The sequence below is a fragment of the Aulonocara sp. 'chitande type north' Nkhata Bay genome, linkage group LG23 (assembly GCF_057382095.1).
Source record: "Aulonocara sp. 'chitande type north' Nkhata Bay isolate Kocher_YH1m ecotype deep benthic linkage group LG23, A_spYH_male_GT1.1, whole genome shotgun sequence".
Taxonomy (NCBI): Eukaryota; Metazoa; Chordata; class Actinopteri; order Cichliformes; family Cichlidae; genus Aulonocara; species Aulonocara sp. 'chitande type north' Nkhata Bay.
Genome location: NC_141365.1, coordinates 52641496 through 52660694, shown reverse-complemented (window position 1 = coordinate 52660694; position 19199 = coordinate 52641496). Strand labels below are relative to the sequence as shown.

Below are 19199 nucleotides of genomic sequence, written 5' to 3'. Positions count from 1 at the left end.
TGTGATGTGTGCCCCCAGACTGTTTATGTAGGTTTTCAGTCATCCAGGTCGAAGCAGTGTAGGGACAACCCCCACGAGGGTTTAAACACCAATGACTCTCCACCATTGGGTTTTAGAAATGACGAGGCCTCTTGGATGAGCGGTGAAATGTCTTCACAAAACTTAAAGTCACTTTCTTTCCAAGCTCCTTTTACTGTATTCCCAAAATATAAAATCATTTCGAGAAAGACTTCAGGAAAGATACATAGTGAGTAATGTATAATGAGATACATATTAAGCTTTCCATGTTAAGGAAAGTATTAAATGTTAACGATCTACATCCACAAGATAAAGCAATCTCTAAATTTTCCATTTACAAGATCCTTCAACAAAGGCATAGTGAGTTACTCTTTCTGGGCACTGCAGGTTCATGCAGCGTTAAGGAAAATCAGAACCGGGACAACCACGTCTCCAAAGAGGGAATTGCAGCTGAGGCTGTTCAACTCCCCAGTGGGAATGCGAGGCATGGGCGGAAACGTCCCTTAGAAGAAGGCAATAATGGACATACCAATTCCAGGTACAGGCCCAGGAAGCGTAAGAAAGTCCCTCGGCCCATACCGCCCAAAAATGCTCTTATGCAGCTGAACGAGATCAAGCCAGGGTTGCAGTATAAGCTCCTCTCTCAGACTGGGCCGGTCCATGCACCAGTCTTTGAGATGACCGTGGAGGTCAATGGGCAGGTTTTTGAAGGTCTGGGTCCTACCAAGAAGAAGGCTAAGCTGAGTGCAGCAGAAAAGGCACTGTGCTCCTTCGTCCAGTTTCCTAATGCATCGGAAGCACATGCTGCCATGGGCCGGACCCTGTCTGCTCACACGGACTTCACCTCGGACCATGCCATTCCAGATATGCTCTTTAGTGCATCGGAGACATTCAACCCTACAGAAGACACTTTTTACCTTGGTTCCAATACCAGTTTCTTCAGTTCACTGGGAATAGAGTACCCATTGCCATCCTCTCCTGTCCCAAACCTGGCACAGTCTCCCATACCTCCAGCACCCTCCGCCTTCATCTCCCTAACAGCCGGCAAGAATCCTGTCATGTTTCTCAATGAGGTGCGGCCAGGCCTCAAGTATGACTTTGTGTCAGAAAGCGGGGAGAGTCATGCCAAGAACTTTGTCATGTCGGTGACGGTAGACTCTGAGAATTTCCAGGGTTCTGGGCGCAATAAGAAGCTGGCCAAGACTCGGGCTGCCCAAGCTGCTCTGTCTGCTCTCTTTAAGATACAGCTGGACCAGACACCATCACGACAGCCAATACCCAGAGAGGGACTGCAGCTTCACCAGCCACAGGTGAGCATGGAAGAAATCAGTCTGTCCCTCCGTCTGACTCACTGACAGACTGACGTATGTGTGGCCTCTTCCTGATGACAGCATATTTGTCACACATGTTTCAGATCATCATTGGTGAGGGTGAGATGATTATACAGCATCTTTAATAACTTTAAAAAACAAGTTTGTATTTATTTTGGATTTCTTTTAATACACAGGGCCAGAATTATGCATGTCTGTGCATTGGGACCAGCAAAGACTGTTCAATTCAATTTTATTTAAATAGCACCAAATCACAACAACAGTTTCTTCGAGGTGCTTAGCTGACCGTAACTACATAGAAGAGTAACTCTGCATTTGATCTTAGCTCATGTTTAAATCCTTTATCTAATTTGCTGGCCGGGGTTTCTGATGAACTTCAGCGATGCTCTATTTTGAGAGTTCTTGAACTCTGTAAGAGCCCCTTTCTTTAACCAGAAACGATGGAAAAGTGGAACACGGATCTGTCTTGATGCATGCTCAGTCATCCAGGAGAAACGTTTCGTCACTCATCCAGGTGACTTCTTCAGTCTCAGCTGACTGCAGGTTTCCCCAGCCTTATAAACAGTACATTTGCAGAGTAACATAGTGTACGCTGTTAAGTGCCAGGAGGATATGGCGTTATTTTTGTGCCACTATTCTGAGTGCACATAAAAAAAAATTGCTGTAAAAGCTGCTGCTCATGATATCGGTTTGGATACGTGGTGAGAGGGAAACATGAAGGTGATACAAATCATACCAACAAGACACAGTGTACATCACCGTCACAACAGTGTTTGTTTTAGTTCAAAGGCTTTATGGTTTTTCCTGTAATACCTGGTGGTGTAGTCGGTGATTTTTTTGTCAGTTCAGCCTTTTATATTATGTTTAACCCGAGTGACCACCCGGTCAGCTGGTGGGTAACGGGCATCTCCGAAAACGTTAGAGCACTTTTGCAAATATGTGATGTCTTGATGAATCGAGCAGATATTTGAAGTTTACACAGAAACATTCTCGCATGAAAATATCTTAAAAGTTTATTTTGTGACCCAGAAAGAGTAACATTTCAAACTCCGCCCCTCTGTCTTCCTCCGCCACTGCCTCGTTTGAGTTTTGCATGAAATGCATTCTGTGATATTGCATTTTGTCATTTCGAGCTGATTGGAGACCAGAACAGCCAATCAGGTTTTTTTGCATCCAAGTCTGTGATTGGCTGGTTTTGTGGCACAAATATAACGGTGTAGAGAAAGAGTTGAAGGCACGGGCAGAAATGTTGAGAGCGTGAGCAACACATTGTGATCGAGCGCAAATGCAAAAACTGAGCGAGAGGGGCTGCTGTTGTGTGTGTGGATAATAGCAAACACTGAAATACATGTTTTGCACGCAGCAATGAATTTTTTTCACTCAAATTCAGCTTTTCTTCGCTCAAAATACATTTCTCCTCAAAATGCAACACTTGCACCTGCAAACTTTTTTTTACGTGCGCTCAAAATAGTGGCACAAAGATCACGCCATAGGAGGAGTGCCAGGATTTATGCATCAGGGAAACCAAACAACCTCTGGCTACAACACAGCAGAGCCACCTCGTCAGGCCAGGACTCTGCAGTCTATCTACACCTACAGGCCAGTGGACTCTTTCAATGATGAGGATGTAACATCCTGGACAGGGAGGAACGCTGGTTTGAGGGCGGAGTCAAGGAGTCCATTTACGTGAAAAGAGAAAGACCATCTCTGAATCGAGGAGGGGCCTAAGGGTACATCTGTCACCATCTTACAATTCTGTGATTGCAGCCATTCCCCACCTCTCTGTGAATGGGACTCATGGTTATTGATCAGTGATTGTTGATCAATGGTCATGAGAATTTGCATAATTAAGATGAAGGAGCTGACCTCCCAGCCCATTGTTCCTTCAGTGGGCTGGTTTCAGTCATTATGCAAATGTCCTGTTTATAAGATTGGAACCTGCAGTCAGCTGAGACTGAAGACGTCACCTGATGATGACGAAACGTTTCTCCCACTGAAAACATCCAGATGAACAGAATCAACTTTTGGAGAATACGGATGTGATTGTGCAACAAATCCATTCCTGTTCTGATGAGGGGGATTTAAAGTGATTACCTGAACCATGTAAGTGACAAATATAAGAAAAAGAAATCAGGAGTGAGGATTTCTTTTGGACTACAGCCTGAGTTGAATGAGGCAGGGCTGTATTGATCATGGACAGATCCTCATTGCTCATGACCACGCTGTCTAAGGCTGATTGAAGATGATAGCTTTAGGAGATAACTTTCATGATGCTGAGAAGCTATATAAACATGCTTCCAATTCCTATATTACAACAAAGCTGCTATGTTAACCCTCTGTGTGCTATTCAAACACTGCAATTTGTTATACCAGCCTTTCCAAGTCATTTGTTGAATTAAAGGATTTGGGTGTTTTTTGAAGCTACTCACATCCCTGCTTGGCTTTCACAGTTATGCAGCATTCCTTAATGAAATAAGGAATGATATACTGAAATATGGATTTAAGCTGCTTTAAGTAACTTCTTATCCTCCTTCACTAACATTTTCTTTTGCTAATGTTTGTTAAATACAATTGAATAACAGTTGCTTCTCTAAAATTGTTGGTTGGATATTTGTTATGTCTTATTTCACATAATTTCACTGTTGCACTTATGTGTCACTCCTCAGGTCCTGGCAGATGCAGTCTCTCATCTAGTTATTGATAAGTTCAGCAAACTGACGGATAACTTCAGGGCTCCACATGCTCAACGGAAAGTCTTGGCAGGTGTTGTCATGACAGCAGGTATTCTTGTAGCCCAGGTCATCTCCTAATTAGAAGGTTGCTAGTCTGATCCCAGCTGCTCCGAGAGTTTAAATGTGTACATAAGGCTCATGCCACCAACCCCCAACCAAATCTGCAGGAGATCTATAGTGAGGTACGCGTACTTGTTCAACTCAATTCAAATGACTTTTATTTATACAGCACCAAATCACAACAACAGTCGCCTCAAGGTGCTTTATACTGTAAGGTAGACCCTACAATACATACAGAGAAAAACCCAACAATCATATGACCCCCTGTGAGCAAGCACTTTGGTGACAGTGGGAAGGAAAATGCAGAGAGGTCTATTAACACATAGTGACTGAAGAAGAAACTCCCAGTGCATCATGGGAATCCCCGGCAGCCTATGTCTATTGCAGCATAACTAAGGGAGGATTCAGGGTCACCTGGTCCAGCCCTAACTATATGCTTTAGCAAAAAGGAAAGTTTGAAGCCTAATCTTGAAAGTAGAGATAGTGTCTGTCTCCTGAATCCAAACTGGAAGCTGGTTCCACAGAAGAGGGGCCTGAAAACTGAAGGCTCTGCCTCCCATTCTACTTTTAAATACTCTAGGAACAACAAGTGGGCCTGCAGAGCGAGAGCGAAGTGCTCTAATAGGGTGATATGGTACTACAAGGTCATTAAGATAAGATGGGGCCTGATTATTTAAGACCTTGTATGTGAGGAGCAGGATTTTGAATTCAATGTTTAAGTTGTTTGTTGCTGGTTTTTAGTTTGTTTTTTGTCTGTTTGGGAGCTGACACAGTCTCTGTGGAGATGGGTTTGGGGGGTAGCAGGAGGAGAGAAGCTGCAGAGAGGCGTGTAAGACTGCGACTCTGCTTCCTGGTCCCAACTCTGGATAGTCATATTTTGGGGGGTTTAATAAAGTTGTGGGATGGATCCAAGGTGGGATGGATGCGTCTCTCTTTATAATCTGTTTATTCACAAGTCAAATAGTGAAGTATTAGTTTGAATGAAAGCCTTACTAGTACTACATGTAAAGCTGGCTTAATGCAGAAAGATCAATCTTACTATAACTACAGCTTAGAATCAAATATGTAAATTAGGCAAATTCAATTACTGATAAACTTTTACACTTCTTACAAAGACCAGACTATTGGGATACTTAATATTCTGTTTCTTCTGGGCTGCACTGTAACTGCACATGTGAGCATATTTTCTATACATGACAGCAGGCACACAAAGGGACACAGGTACAATAGGGGGAGGCATTGAGAGGAGGTATGAAAATAATACATTTACATTAGCTAAGGTAACCCTTACTCCTAGCATGTCAACATCTGGTGGCCTGGCATTGATCTTAATGCATCTAAATCACAGTATCAGCTGAACCATTAGTTCAAGGGCAAAGTGGCCGTCGGTTGGAGGTCAAGCAACTGCTGTTAATCAAATCAACCAATTTGAACTCAGGAACTTCTTTAAACCAGCTGGGGCAGGGATAGCTCAGTAGGTAGAGTGGTCGGCCCATGATCAGAAGGGGGTCGGGGGTTTGAATCCACTGAGCGGTTACCCTGAGGTTCCATCTCTACACACAGCTCCCCAGGTGCTGGATTGGTAGCTGCCCACTAAGTGAATGGGTTAAATGCAGAGGACTAGAAATTCCCCCGTGTGGGACTATATAGAATTAAATGTTTAAAAATTAATTAGCAGTCTCTGACAGTCTCAACAGTGAGAAGACACGAGTGAAACCAAACATGGTGCATGATCATGCTTCATAACAAGGTCCAACAACAATAGACTGGTATAATGTTTGATGGTCTATATCTGCTTTACAGCTTATGCACATGGGCTACACAACTTGATAATCTTGTGAGTAAAATGGGTAGAGCTCTGGGGAAAAGTTCCAAAATAAATGACACCAAATATTTTGAATACATTAGGTTAGTCACAGCTTGATTATTGTGTGGAGGTGTTTCAACTAAAGTAATTAAAAGTTCCAAGTTTAAATCATGCTGCTCATTGTGCATTGCAGTGCTCTTCAAGAACCAGTGCAAATCCGATTTATCATAACTTGGGCCGGCTAATTGTTCGAGGTCATGTCATGATCAGAAATGTACTAGTGAAGAGATTATGGACGATGTTACATCAAAATTGAGTAAAGGTTATAAATAGAAAACACTAATCTACCAAGTTGATAAGTTTCAGTTCAGTGAAAGCACTACTTCACAACAAAAGATGGCTCATGTGAGCAAGCATGAGTGGGAAGGAAAATCTATCTTTTAAGAGGAAGAAACATCTGGTAGAACCATGTTCATGGAGGGACAGTCATCCATCATGTTTGAGGTGAGAGTAAAGAGAAGACAGCAGAGAGAGAGAGACTGGAAATATGGTAAACTAAAGGATTGTTAATGATTAAATACATTAGTGATATATAAACACGCACCAAACAAAGGTGAGTGACGAATTTAGTCCATCATTGGAAGTCCAGTTCAGTGTAACTTGTTCTGCAGCAATGCAGGTTGATCAAGCCTTGAAAGCTGCTGCTACTAATTCCTACAGCTGTTCCAACTTTTCTGGATTACTTCCCCCTCTGTCTGCATAAAAGCAGTGCTGGGACACACTGATGTACCCTCGTGAGCATCAGCTGAACAGTATTGTACTGCAGAAAGTAGTGTGTTGCTACAAACATGGTGAGAAAAACCAATGGAAGAGAGACAGACCATCATAACACTTATAAATGTAGATCTGCAAAGAAAGTCAAGGTGTCAGTGAGTCCAGTTTCCTTCAGCATCAAAGGCTCAGAAACTGTGACAGCAGGAGGTCTGCAGACCCAAAGACACGACTGACTCAGAGGAAAAGTTTCTGAAAGTTAAGAGCTGTGTGATGGCGGCTCACAGGACAACAGCTTCAAGCAGCTCAATAGTGGTCGTAGTGAGAAAGTCTCAATTTCAGCTGTGAAGAGAAAACTGCAAGCTGCCGGTTTGACAGGATGAGTGGCAGCAAGAAAGCTCTATCTGTCCCACAGGATCTTAGCTCGTTCATTCTCCACCTCCTTTGGGGGTATAGGAGCCATATGAGTTGCTCCTTTTTTGATTAAGTGCGTCGGTTTAAATGGACTCACTGTATTGGTGCACTGCTGAGTATGGATATGCTAAAGCTAAATCTTTGCTCCAGGAGAACTTTGGCAATTCGCTGAGAATTGCTGCTGCCTACATTGAAAGGGTCAGTAAATGGCCTCCTATACAATCTGATGACGTGAAGGCTTTGCAGGAATATGGGTTTTTATTAAGGCAATGTTGCAATGCAATGGGAGACGTTGAGTCCTTGCATGAGTTGGATGTCTCTGCTAATATGCAAGCAGTTATAAAAAAGTTGCCTTATAAGCTCAGGGATAAATGGAGGAATGTTGTGTGCAATCTGCAGGAGAGGTTTCAACGTAAAGTGGTTTTTAGCGATGTTGTTGAGTTTGTCGAAAGGCAAGTGAAGATCGCAAGTGACCCATTGTTTGGAGACATAAAGGATCCTCCAACAGACATCAGAAAAGAGGCGAGGAATGGTAAGTCTCAGTTTTACCCTACGGCTAAGAGGAGTAGTTTTGCTACTACGGTGGCCAAGGTGGAAGGGAAGATTGAGCCAGTGTTGAGGCGTTTGAGTGGTTCAGTTGTGACCAAGGCTTGCTTGTTTTGTGGAGCAGGGCATATGTTGGATTTGTGTCCTTCATTTGAAAGAAAGTTGCACTGTGAAAGATTATCTTTTTTGAAAGAGAATGGTGTGTTTTGGTTGTCTGCGCATTGGACACAGAAGCAGGGACTGCAGGAAACGTCTCATGTGTAAAGTCTGTAATCAGAGACACCCCACACTCTTACATATCCACTCCAAGCAGAGGGAAAGCGTTTCAATGCAAACTATAGGAGGGAGAGAACCACCAGATGAAGGTCCTTCGTGTGCTGTGCAAAGCAGTGGTGTTACTGGGGCTGGTGAGCAAAATAGTGCTCTGTCCATGATACCAGTTAGAGTGAAGTCCAAGAAAGGTAATCAGTCACTGATAACCTTTGCTTTTCTAGATCCTGGGAGTTCAGCTTCATTTTGTACTGATGGGCTCATGAATAGGCTGAATCTTTCAGGAAGGAAAATTGGCATTCTGTTGCGGACAATGGGTCAGGAGAAAATGGTCAGTAGTTATGTGGTTCCAGATCAGCTGGTTTGTGCTGCCAGACGCTTGTGGAGTCCAGGCAGCTCCTTCAGCCGGCATGAATCATGTCAGGGCCTGATGCTGTCCAACTCTTCATACTGGAGCTTACTGGTCTCCTATAAACAAGCATTTGGTGACAGTAGGAAGGTAAAACAGCTTTTAACAGGAAGTAACCTCTGGTGGAACAAGGCTCAGGTACGGGCAGCCATATGCAGCAATTGGCTGGGGTAAGAGGAGGGAGACAGGGCCATGTTTGGACAGGTATCCTTATTATGCAGATTGGAAGATAAGATATGTGGAAAGATAAAAGAAACAGGGAGATTTTCAGTTGAAGCCACATAAGCAGGCACGTGGTAGCCTGGTTACTCTGAGAGTGGTTTCTCAGCAGGACATCTTTCCTTGAAGAAAAACTGTTCCAGACACTATTCATTTTAAATTTTCTGGATAATAAAATATGCTGAAGTTGAAGCGGTCAAATTGATTCGGCTGAAGTGACAAGATGTTAGGGACCTTATGAACCAGTGCAATGTTTTACCCATCCAGGTGCAGATGTGAAGGAGGCTCAGGTCATCTGCGTATCCACAGGGACAAAGTGCATCGGTCGTGAATACATGAGTAACCGAGGTTTGGCCCTCAATGACTGCCATGCAGAGATTGTAGCTCGTCGGTCTCTCATTAGGTTCCTGTACTCCCAGCTGGAGTACTTCCTCAGGTAAAAGCCTCCCACCTACTTTCAAAGTGCTCCCTACAAACACTGTACATAGAACTGAGTCTACCAAAGCAGTCTTTACCCTTACTTACTGAATCAAAAGAACTAAATACAGTTGGTCTGTTGACTGTTTCTACAGTGGTGTGAAAAGGTGTTTGGGTCCTTGCTGATTTCCTATTTTCTGTATGTTTGTCACACCTAAATGTTTCAGATCATTAAACAAAAATATAAATATTAGACAAAGATAACACAAGTAAACGTGTCTATTATTAAGGAGGAAAAAATCCAAACCTACATGGCCATGTGTGGAAAAAGTGATTGGCGATGGCCCCGAAACCAAATAGCTCTTTGGGCCACCCTTAGCAGCAACAACTGCAGTCAAGCATTTGCAATAACTAGCAATAACTCTTTTACAGCACTGCAGAGGAATTTTGGCCCACTTTCCATAATTGTTGTATTTCAGCCACATTCGAGGGTTTTCGACTATTAACCACCTGTTTAAGGTCATGCCACAGCATCTCAACCGGTTTCAGTTTACTAGTGTTATCTCTTTCTAATGTTTATATTTGTTTGATCATCTGAAACATTTAAGTGTAATAGAAATGGAAAAATATTAAATCAGGAAGGAGGCAAACACTTTTTCACACCCCTCTAGTGTTTTAACAAATGAGCAATTACTGTCAACCAGCCGTTCTGAACATTTCAGAAAGCACTGCTAGCCTACCAGTCTTTTGTCTGCATTTCTGTTTTAGTAACAGTGAAGAAGAACATCAGAAATCCATTTTTATGCGGTGCGATAACAGTCAAGGCTTCAGAGTAAAGGAAAATGTCCAATTCCACCTGTATATCAGCACCTCCCCCTGTGGAGATGCTCGCATCTTTTCACCTCATGAAGGCGGAGTGGACGGTAAGTGGATTATTATGATCGTTACAAATAGAGATTCATAGTGATGAAACAATATTTGTTTGCCTGAAAATATGTAGGTTACTGTTATGTCGTCAGTGATTTTTTACCTGTGTCAGATCAGGGAGATGGACATCCCAACAGAAAGGCCCGTGGGCAGCTGCGCACTAAAATTGAGTCTGGTGAGGGAACCATACCTGTGCACTCCAGTAACACCATCAAGACATGGGACGGTGTTCTTCACGGAGAAAGGCTGCTTACCATGTCTTGCAGCGACAAGATTGCAAGGTGTCTGTTTTGTTTGTTACATGCTCACATGGTGATTAGCAACATCACATGTTGTCCTTTCCTGGGGGCTTTTATGGCCAGGTATAAGGGCATAAAAGCTCTTATACCTGGGCCCTTTATATAATCTTTGTAAAGTATGAAAGTACAGATAACAATCTAAGGAGCTTGGAAACAAAAGCGTCTGGACTTAAGTTTTCTTGAAGACATTTCATCTGAGAAGTTCTTAAATTCTAAGAAAAATTGGTGGAGAGTACCAGATTTTAAGCCCTATGGGAGTGTCCCCCCAAGAAGGTCATGGACCCCCTTATGATCGACTACCTAATCACATGAGGCAAGGTGTGAAAATCGACGTGGGTCACAATCAGCTAAGGTTTCGGGTGGACCTACTGTGAAACCTGGCCCCACCCTATCATGTGATTTCCTGAGGTCAGATGGCCCAGGGTGTGAGTGGGAGTTAAAGCATCTGGGAAGGATCTCAAAACTGGATTATAGATGACAGATAGTTGGTGTCGTAAGCCCCGCCCTCTGTTCAAAGATGATTGTTCACAGTGGACATAGATGCTTCGTTCTAGAACTGAAGAAGCTTCTCGGATGAGAGGTGAAACGTCTTCAAGCAACTGAAAGAAGTCCAGACGCTTTTCTTTCCAAGCTCCTTAGACTACCATGACCTGCATGACCGAGAACCTTCACAGATATACAGATAACATTAAAATTATACCCTCCCCACCCCCTCATATAAATTTGAGAGTTTTGTCAAAAATTTCTGAAGTTCATTTTTAGCTGAGCAAGGGATTTTCAACATAGCATTTATAAACATACTAACCCTTTTTACCTTCTTCAATATGATATGTGCCCTAATTACTAACTTTCTAAGGTGGCCTTTGTGGCTGGAAAGAAAATTATACAAGGCACTGCTGAGAGGCTGGGCCGATACAATATGTAATAACCAAGTACATCCATGAGCCTTGGTTTTATTTAATGTTTTATTAAATAAATAATAGTACTCTGGGAATACTATGAACAAGCATCTTATGCTTCCACATCGTGAGATAACATTAGCCAGGCAAACTTAAATGAAATGGGCTCAGCTGTCATCATCATCATTGGACACATTTGGTTTCCTCCTAATTCAGAGTGAGCTAATGGCAAGAAGGAGAAGGAGGAGAAGAAGAAGGCGGCGGCGGAGAAGAAGGCGGCGGCGGAGAAGAAGGCGGCGGAGGAGGAGAAGAAGAAGGCGGCGGAGGAGGAGAAGAAGAAGGCGGCGGAGGAGGAGAAGAAGAAGGCGGCGGAGGAGGAGAAGAAGAAGGCGGTGGAGGAGAAGAAGAAGAAGGCGGTGGAGGAGAAGCGGCAGAGGAGAAGAAGAAGGCGGCAGAGGAGAAGAAGAAGGCGGCAGAGGAGAAGAAGAAGGCGGCAGAGGAGAAGGCAGAGGAGAAGGCAAAGAAGAAGGCGGTGGCGAAGAAGAATTTTGATTGTACAGGTCGTCGAATAGGCAAAATAGATTTTGGTGTGAACTCATTTCTACTAGCCATTGTCTATGCTGTCGTCTAAATGCACAAGTTTAACACTCCATCTTCATATTTATAGCCTTGTACTATCCATTTGTTCTAAATATTAAAACCAGCTCTGCAGAATCACTTTAGTTTGAAGTGTTTTGGAAGAGATCAATGGGAATCCTGTTGATGTGTACAGAGGCTGAATCTAGGAGGACACTAACAGCAGCAGACCCCTCTGTGCCTGTATCAGATTTATATTTTCAGGAAATACTAATCTGCTTTATTTCTTTGTTTCTGTCAATTTCTCTGAAGATTTTACTCTGTTCCTTCAGGTGGAACGTTGTCGGATTTCAAGGCTCTTTGTTGAGCTACTTTACTGAGCCCATCTATTTCTCCAGCATCATCCTGGGCAGCCTGTACCATGCCGACCACCTCTCCAGAGCCATGTACCAGCGGATTACTGAGATTGAAGAGCTGCCACAGTCCTTTAGCCTGAACAGGCCACTGCTCAGTGGTGAGAGGCACTGTAGTTTTCCACAGTTCACTGATTTCTCTGATCTGTTCATTCGGACCTGATTGTTCTGAGAATCTGAAACCAGGTCCTGCTCACAGATTTTATGGAAAATTCCCAAACCAAGAGATATAATTTTTGTTTTAATTTTTAACATTTGAAAGGTTGCCAATTAATTAGTAAAATAATCCATGAGGTAATGAAAATGGCTGGCAAAATGTGTTCACATGTTTTGAACCTGTGTACAATACACAGCATTGATATCAAACCCATTTTACATCATGGGCCATGTACAGCCCACTCTGATGTGAAGTGGGCCAGTAGTGTGGATGGCATTCATGGCCGTGGGGGTCTTTATTATTAGAATAATTAGTAAAATGTACAAAAATACAGTTAAAAGTTAAAATCCACACTGTGAAGTATGCGACACACACACCTCCCCCACACACCCCCACCGCACAACTGAGGCCGGGGAGCCATCCAGCCGAACCTACCCCCCCCCCCCCCCCGAGGAAATCGGCCACAGCCATCTGCGCCCCTGGCCTATGGACCACCTTGAACTTAAAGGGCTGTAAAGCCAGATACCACCGGGTGATCCGGGCGTTGGCATCCTTCATGTGGTGGAGCCACTGCAGCGGGGTGTGGTCCGAGCAAAGGGTGAATGAGCGCCCCAGGAAATAAAGCGAAGGGAGTCAACCGCCCACCGGATAGCCAAGCACTCTTTCTCCACAGTAATGTACCGCCTCTCCCACTCGGACAGCTTCCGGCTAATGTAGAGCACGGGCCGGTCTCTACTTGTGGACGAACCTGCCCGCCCCCCAAGTGGTACCCGAAATACTGAACCTCCCTCCGTCCAACCGCACACTTCTTCGGGTTGGTCGTGAGCCCCGCCTGCCTCAGGGACTCCAGGACTGCAGCCACCCGCTGCACATGCTCCGCCCAGGTGTCCCTATGGATGATCACGTCATCCAAGTAGGTGGCAGCATACGCAGCGTGCGGACGCAGCACCCGGTCAATGAGGCGCTGAAAGATGGCCGGGGCTCCAACAAGCCGAATGGAAGCATGATGAACTGGCACAAACCGTACGGAGTGGAGAAGGCGGTTTTCTCCTTGGACTCTGCAGACAAGGGAATCTGCCAGTAGCCCTTGGTTAAATCCAGTGTCATGAAAAAACGGGCCGTGCCTAACCGGTCCAGGAGCTCGTCGACCCAGGGCATGGGATAAGCATCAAACTGTGACACCTCCTTCAGAACCATATGGTCTATATGGTTCTGAAGGAGGTGTCACAGTTTGATGCTGGTGTAGCCCCATCATTCTCATGGTGAAGAAGGATGGGTCTCATCCTTCTTCACCATGAGAACGATGGGGCTACACCAGGCGCTGTGCGACTCTTCTATTACTCCCATCTTCAGCGTTTTGGCCAATTCCCTCTGAACGATTTGCCTTTTGTGTTCAGGGAGCCTGTAGGGCCATGAACGCACCATCACGCCAGGCTGTGTTTCAAAATGATGCTCAATGAGAGACGTTCAGCCGGGCAGGGGGGAGAACATGTCGACAAAGTGCTGTTGCAGCGCTCTCTGGGCCTGTGTGAGATGGTCATCACAATGGAGGGAGGTGGGAATGATAGAATTTGGCACCTCTGGCCCCAACTCATCTCTCTCCTTAACCAGGCTCACTAGAGAAGCAGACTCGGCCTCCCTCCATGCTTTCAGGAGGTTGAGGTGATAAATCTGCGTGGCCCCTCCCCTGTCCATTCGTGCGACCTCATAGTCAACGTCCCCCACTCGCCGTGTGACCTTAAAGGGACCTTGCCATTTGGCGAGTAACTTTGAGCTAGAAGAAGGGAGTAATACAAGCACTTTGTCTCCCAGTGAAAATTGCCTGAGTCTAGCCCCTCTGTTATACAGGCGCTGCTGACGCTGCTGAGCCTGGAGCAAATTCTTCCGTGATAACCTCCCCAAAGTGTGGAGTTTCCCTCTCAGGTCCAACACGTACTGACTCTCGTCTTTTTGCGGGGCTCGGACCATCCTCCCAGCTTTCTTTAATTAGGTCGAGCACCCCACTTCGAACAGCCGATCCTCGCCAGTCAGCTTGCAGGCACAGAACCGCCGGCGATGGTCTTCCGGGGTGAGGCCCATCCGGTCCAACATGGCCCGGCACACGTCGTCGAAGCTGCTCCACGAGGCTGGCGGCAGGCCGTGGGCCCACTCCGCTCGCAGCCACTGGCACGTTCCGCTGTAGCACGGAACGCCTCCAAAAAAACCTGGGGATCGTCACCGTCCCCCATCCTGGGCATCACCACTAACAGAGGCGGCGACTTCGGCGACGCAGCACCTTTTGACCAGTTGCTCCAGGACCTTGGTCTGGTGGTCTGAATGTTCCTGGAGCTTCATCAGATGTTCCCGCTGGGCCACGGCCTGGTCCCGGCACATCGTCGCCAACTCCGCCAGCATCTGTGCCAACAACTGCACAGGCTGAGTGGGCGACGCATCATGGGGGTCAGACATCCCACACTGGGTTTTAGCACCACTTGTGAAGTATGCGACACACACACCTATGCACCGTGACAGCTCGTTCCAGTCCAGCCAACCTCCCGCTCGACTCTGCTGTCACTATATAGACACACAGAAGGAAGACACTCATGATACAATCGCCACCACCTGTGGCTCCCCTGCCTCCCGGTACCACCCCCCTGAGCTCACCACTCCACCCCTCCGCTGCAGCTACGCCAGGGACCACACCTCCACCACACACACATTTCCTCACCTTTTCTAAAACTGTCCGGTGGGCTGGATTGGTGTTTTCAATGAGCCGACTCTGAAACTCTGACCTTTTGTACAGCCAAACAGCTATCTCATTCATGTTTTTTAAAATGGTTTAATGTGCCCAATATGCAGGAATAAGTAACACAGAGGCCCGTCAGCCAGGAAAAGCTCCAAACTTCAGTGTGAACTGGACGGTGGGGGACAAGGGTTTAGAGCTGATCAATGCCACCACTGGGAAAGATGATCTGGGTCGACCCTCCAGGCTTTGCAAACATGCCCTCTACAGCCGATGGATGAATCTACACTGCAAGGTAACACAGTGCTGATTTTTCAATGCATGTACTGTAGTGTGAGATTGCATACTGTATCTATCCAGTCTTTAAGTGATGACGTGATGAATCCTGCTTCCGGGCCCAAAGTAGTCTGCATTTAATACGTCTGTTGTGTTTTTAACATGTTTTAATGCTTTTTATCTTGTTCTATTTAATCTCAACGAGCCCCTAAAAACAGTCAGTGATCACTGTCGGCCTCTCGGTTTTTATTATCGCTAATCATTTTAAAGCTCAGTTTTTAAACAATTACGATGTAGCTACAGTATATTAATGACTAACCTCGTATTGTGGATGGATTATCTCAGTTGTTCTCCTGGCTGAAGTTTGGTCCGTTTACAGCATCCTGCCATGCGATTGCATTTGTTTCTAACCATCAGGAACCCTCACGTTAACTTTTATCAAGTCCTCCAGCTTTACTGTTTATGCTATGCTAACATAGCTTTGTCGCGCTAGTGGTCACGTAGCACATCATTATATACCAGCTAGCCCAACTTCAGTAACCCTACAAACGTCACTGCTGTTTAGTTTCCTGTCTTCATTTATCTTGGAAGTGATAACAGAGCTGTACGTTTTAATGTTTCAGAAATCTCTCAGTCAGAACATGTTATATCATGTTTAGGTGGAAGCTAGCGAGCTAACTTCCTGCTAACTTCTAACTCTGAATGTAATAAATCCTGTTTTCATGGATACCTGGATGTTAAACGTCATTGTTACACCTGGTAAAGCAGCAACGCTGATCATTTTATTACAGATGAAAGAGTTTAGACAGCTTTTAACTCTCTGTGATGTCCCAGTGATTGTGTGACCTGCAGCGGAGTTTGGGCCCAGTTACGGCTAATGACGTCAGACTTAACGACCGGATTAATAATGAAAGTGTGTGAGCAGGAGGTCTGGCCAGAAAGCCTGCGCGCGAGCTCTTTTCTCTTCCTGCACTGTCCAATAAAGGCAAATGTCAAAAAGATGTATTTTTAAAAAGTCATTCCTGGTTGTTGCACATTGTTGCTGTTGTCTAAGTGAAGGCTTGTCTCCATTATACCATAGCTCTCCTCCATGCTGCGAATCAGAACGGTGAGACCCAGAAGCTACCATGAGGCCAAACAGGCAGCAAAGGAATATCATTCTGCAAAGCAGACACTCTTCAGGGCCTTCCACAATGCTGGACTGGGCGCGTGGATAAAGAAGCCTATAGAGCAGGACCAGTTTGCTCTCTCCAGCTGATGTACCTCATTCTACCTTGATTTTGTAGCATTGTGCTACTCCCTCTTAGCCTGGACTACATGTTAAAAAGGTCAATATTCAGTCAATTATACAACTTCATACGAAGGGTAAATGTAAAAACAGACCGAGAATAGCAGCAACTTTGTAAACTGTTAGTTCTTTCTCAGGTATGGTTATGCAAAATTAATCAAGTATGAAAACCTTTGTTTTCACATTCTGTATTGGGAGCTCTAATGATCAGAGCTGCACATCTCTCACTGACTAAACTCACAAGGACACAGCATTTCTTTCTGAGTTCTAATACACACACTCGTATGTCTTATCTGCTTGAAAAATGTGTGTCGTTGCATCTTCTGTTCTCAGGTAAGCACACCTACAGTCTGTTTATGCATGGCGGTTTAACATGCCTGGGCACGCTTAAACTGCCATGTTCACAACCAAGTAACTGTTGGAACAGTTACAATATTTTAATTACTTTTAGTCAATTTCGTATCAATTACAGAAACTGAAACGTGAATGAAGAATAATTCCTGAGTTCCAGTGGGAAAACAAAAAGTCAGAAAAGACCTTTGTGAACACTTTGGAGTTACCAGGATTTCTAAATTGCAAGATTTGCAGGAGTGTTGCGGTCTAGCTCAGTTTTTCATGAAGGGTATGCCGGGCAGACTTCAATATCTTTCAATCCCATCTTTCTTCACAGTAAACAAGCACTCTAGCAGTCTGTGACTCTTCAGTCTGGCTTAAGTTGGATTAGACTTGCAGTCAAGACCGCCTAATCTGAGACCAAGACAAGACCAAGTCGAGACGAGACCAAGACCGAGACAAAGTCGAGACGAGACCAAGACAGAGTCAAAAACAGTCTTTAAACTGCAGCCAGATGCTGCTTCGTTTACGGGTTTCAGGCATAGTTATGTGTTTTTGCTTTCGCACAGCCCTCCTCACTGCTGTCTACTGTCTCACTCACTTACTGAGAGGACGGACGCATGCTCCACTTGACTGTCGCCTCTCTCACCCTCTCTGTTTTTCACACAATGACATTATCCTATATCCTCGCATGTGATTGGCCACAATATGGAGGGATTGGAGCGTAGCAGAGCCACTGTGTGAGAGGTGAGCAGCAAAAGGAAATGAAGTGAGGGTAGAAATGACTGAAAGATTAATAGGCTCTGTTTTGAGTTTTGTTCAAAAAAGAATGACTTCATGTAGGAAAAAAATAAATATCACATATGCAGGACACCTTAAACTAGTTTTTTAATTAAGCAGCGAGGCAGAACACAGTCAGGGCTGTATCAAGACACAGGGACTGAACCCCAATTCAACCAGACCCAGAACTGATCCGGAATTAAAACAGGACTACAACAGTTCAAAATCAGGACTACTGAGGACTTAACAAAACTAGATGATAGTAGCACTAAAAATCATCATAGACCTGCACTACACTTATTTTTTAATTTTACCAAAGTACAATATTTAGATTCAGAAACATTTATATAATTATTCAGCCTTGTTGTGCAAACAAGCTGCAGAACTTAATAAATGTAGAATTTGAAAAGTAACAAATGGTATCTAAAAAGTTACACTGGATACATGTTCTGATGAGTTCTCTCTCTCTGCTCCTCTCTCTCCCTCTCTGCTCCTCTCTCTCCCTCTCTGCTCCTCTCTCTCTCTGTTCCTCTCTGCTCCTCTCTCTCTCCCTCTCTGCTCCTCTCTCTCCCTCTCTGCTCCTCTCTCTCCCTCTCTGCTCCTCTCTCTCTCCCTCTCTGCTCCTCTCTCTCCCTCTCTGCTCCTCTCTCTCTCCCTCTCTGCTCCTCTCTCTCCCTCTCTGCTCCTCTCTCTCCCTCTCTGCTCCTCTCTCTCTCTGTTCCTCTCTGCTCCTCTCTCTCTCCCTCTCTGCTCCTCTCTCTCCCTCTCTGCTCCTCTCTCTCCCTCTCTGCTCCTCTCTCCCTCTTTGTGCTGACAATCATCAAATATACAGTTGAAACCACATATTTATTTACTCTTCAGATAAAAACACTTTTTTAATTGTAACATCAAATCAGACTAAATGTTTATTTTTTAGATAAATATAAAAACATATTTGTTAACTTTAAGAGTAAAGAGAGAAACTGTCTGTATTTCTTAATTGTAAATGGCACCAAATTGTATTCAAACTGAGCCACACTTATGAAGCTCCACAGTTCTGTTCCTGGTGTTTTGGTTGACATCTCCTGATGTTCCCATGTCACAGAAACAGCCTCTGTGTTTTGCCTTATATGCATCCACAGCTGTGCCACCAGTTTACTCACACGGACTCTACGAACCAATCAGAAGCTTCTTCAGCTCAGAATGGAATCGTCTGGAGTTTCTTATTAATTAACAATAAACTTAGTGTATATGTGCTCCTAAATTTGATGAAAGCTCCCTCTTTTTATTCTGACATTTAAAAGTCTCAGGTACATCAAAGTGCTTCACAGACGAGCCACATTTGTGGGGTTACAGCAGTAAAGGAGCAGGAAATACAATTATCAGCAAAAGAAATACAGTTATAAAAGGGTGACGTGACAACAAGCATGAACCGGGGGAAAGTTAAAAACTAAGTTGTTTGGAAGGCTTAAACAGGTGGGTTTTTAAATGTGATTTAAAGGATTGGATGGATTCCGACGCACGGACATCCATCGGCAAGCTGTTCCAGAGGTATC

At 44.6% G+C, this 19199-nt stretch overlaps 1 protein-coding gene across 1 annotated transcript; it reads left to right on the top strand.

Moving 5' to 3' along the window:
* The first annotated feature begins 475 nt into the window (after positions 1–475).
* adarb1a (adenosine deaminase RNA specific B1a) lies at positions 476–16844 on the top strand. Its single transcript, XM_086282330.1, has 8 exons — positions 476–1328; positions 4016–4130; positions 8845–9013; positions 9763–9917; positions 10034–10202; positions 12028–12209; positions 15104–15282; positions 16345–16844. The coding sequence occupies exons 1-8, from the start codon at positions 615–617 to the stop codon at positions 16519–16521; spliced, it is 1860 nt and encodes a 619-aa protein (XP_086138456.1). The 5' UTR covers positions 476–614; the 3' UTR covers positions 16522–16844.
* Positions 16845–19199: the final 2355 nt, after the last annotated feature.